At 32.5% G+C, this 2,000-nt stretch overlaps 1 protein-coding gene across 1 annotated transcript in view; it reads left to right on the forward strand.

The window, feature by feature from the left end:
- The window catches only part of aralar1 (calcium-binding mitochondrial carrier protein Aralar1), a gene marked incomplete at its 5' end in the record, with an annotated part of 141,212 nt that overhangs the window by 96,224 nt on the left and 42,988 nt on the right, over positions 1-2,000 (forward strand). Inside the window, one exon of the mRNA XM_018520239.1 lies at positions 374-464. Within this exon, the coding sequence (XP_018375741.1) occupies positions 374-464 (91 nt within the window). The remainder of the gene's footprint in view (positions 1-373; positions 465-2,000) is intronic.

Consider the following 2,000-nt stretch of genomic DNA (forward strand, 5'->3'; position numbering starts at 1 on the left):
TGGGGGTCGCGCGCCGGAATCAGCCCGAAATGTGCAAATCCTTGCGACCACTGATTTAAAGCAACGAAGATCCAGCTTCGACCGTAATAGGCATTTTAAATTTCTAATATTGATATAATCCTGTTTGATAAAATGGACAAAAATTAAAACTATGTAGAATATTATTACTATTTATAACTACATCAGTTTTTGAAATGTTGTTCTATATATATATATTCTATACATATTCGTTCTATTTGAAAAAATATAGTCATATCAACAAGCTTGCCATCAAAACATTTCAAATCTTTATTTGGACAAAGAATATAGACTCTGCACGTTCAAAATTATGTATAATGTATATTTAATATCACACACTTTTCTATTCTTACAGCTCGAGTGTTCAGATCATCACCTCAATTTGGTGTTACTCTCTTCACGTATGAGTTGCTGCAAAGATTGTTTGTTGTTGATTTTGGAGGATCGTAAGTATAAGATATGACTCAAGAAATATAAATGAATTAAATAAGACTTAAATATCAACTATTACAATTATTGCAACTAACAATTAATATTAGTAAGTGTATTATATTGTGTATTAAATTAATTGATTAGTACACATTTATTTAAATTTTATATATTGATAACACAGCTCTGCAAAATTGGAGGTGTTGAAAGTTGATTGGGGTTTAATTGTTTTCTTACGTAATTTTTCGCGCTGAATCCGAATCCGGCTGCAGAATTGATCTATCACGTCAAGATTTCGAGAAATCTTAACCCAAAATTGCCAAAAAAATCATTTTCAGCCATATTTGAAATTCAATTAAAAGAAATTGGAAAGAATAAGGGCAACAGGAGTCAGGCGCAGAAGACGTCGCGCAAATAATAAACTCATAAAGCGTAAAACTTCTTTATTCCACTAAACGCGCTTACATGTTTCGGCTCATAGAATCTAAATGTTAGAATTAAAGCTAAATAACAATGAAATAAAGAGAAAAATAAAAAAAGATAAAAGGAACTCTTGAAAATATAGATATTTTCAAGAGTTCCTTTCTTCTTTAGATTCTCGATGTAGGAGAGCTCATCATGATAGGATAACTGTTATTCATAGTTTGTATATGTTGGTTTGTGTTGTCTCTGAAGAGAGCTCAAAAGTGAGCCGAAACATGTAAGCGCGTTTAGTGGAACAAAGAAGTTTTACGCTTTATGAGTGTATTATTTGCGCGACGTCTTCTGCGCCTGACTCCTATTGCTCTTATACTTTCCAATTTCTTTTAATTGAATTTCAAATATGACTGAAAATGACTTTTTTTGGCAGTTTTGGGTTTAGATTTCTTGAAATCTTGACGTGATAGAGCAATTTTGCAGTCGGATTCAGCGCGAAATATTACGTAAGAAAACATAGTTAAATCCCAATCAACTTTCAACACCTTAAATTTTGCAGGCCTGTGTTATCTCGGTGAAAAAAAACGTACGGCGTTAAAAAAATATATTTTGAAGATAAAAGTCGGTCTTAAGACGGCGTAAACGAAAGTAGAAAAAAAATTTACTTCGCTAGCAAAAAAATCATAAATACGTCAAAAAACGTCAATTTTGACACCTTTAATCTCACTTTTCTCAAAAATGTGATAGAGCAATTCTGTAGCCGGAATCGGATTCAGCGCGAAAAATTACGTAAGAAAACATAGTTAAATCCCAATCAACAAAACCATGTAGGCCTGTGTAATTATTGGCCTTCAACGTATTGGGAATAGTATCGATAATATATGTATATAATGTTAATAAAATCGCGCTCGTTTCTCGTAATATACTACATTAAGGGATTACATCATCTTTGCAGCTTAAAAATGATATGTATGTTTGGAATTTTTTTTTAAATGAAGGAGTGAATCAAAAATTGTTTATTAGGGCTATATTTTACAGGGTGTCCCAAAAAGGTCGGAACACCTAAATATCTCGGGAAATATAATAGTAGGGGAGGCCGAGAGGCTAAATGTGGATTTACTCGAGCGTCGTGGGGA

This window comes from Trachymyrmex cornetzi, unplaced genomic scaffold, assembly GCF_001594075.2.
Source record: "Trachymyrmex cornetzi isolate Tcor2-1 unplaced genomic scaffold, Tcor1.1 scaffold888, whole genome shotgun sequence".
Taxonomy (NCBI): Eukaryota; Metazoa; Arthropoda; class Insecta; order Hymenoptera; family Formicidae; genus Trachymyrmex; species Trachymyrmex cornetzi.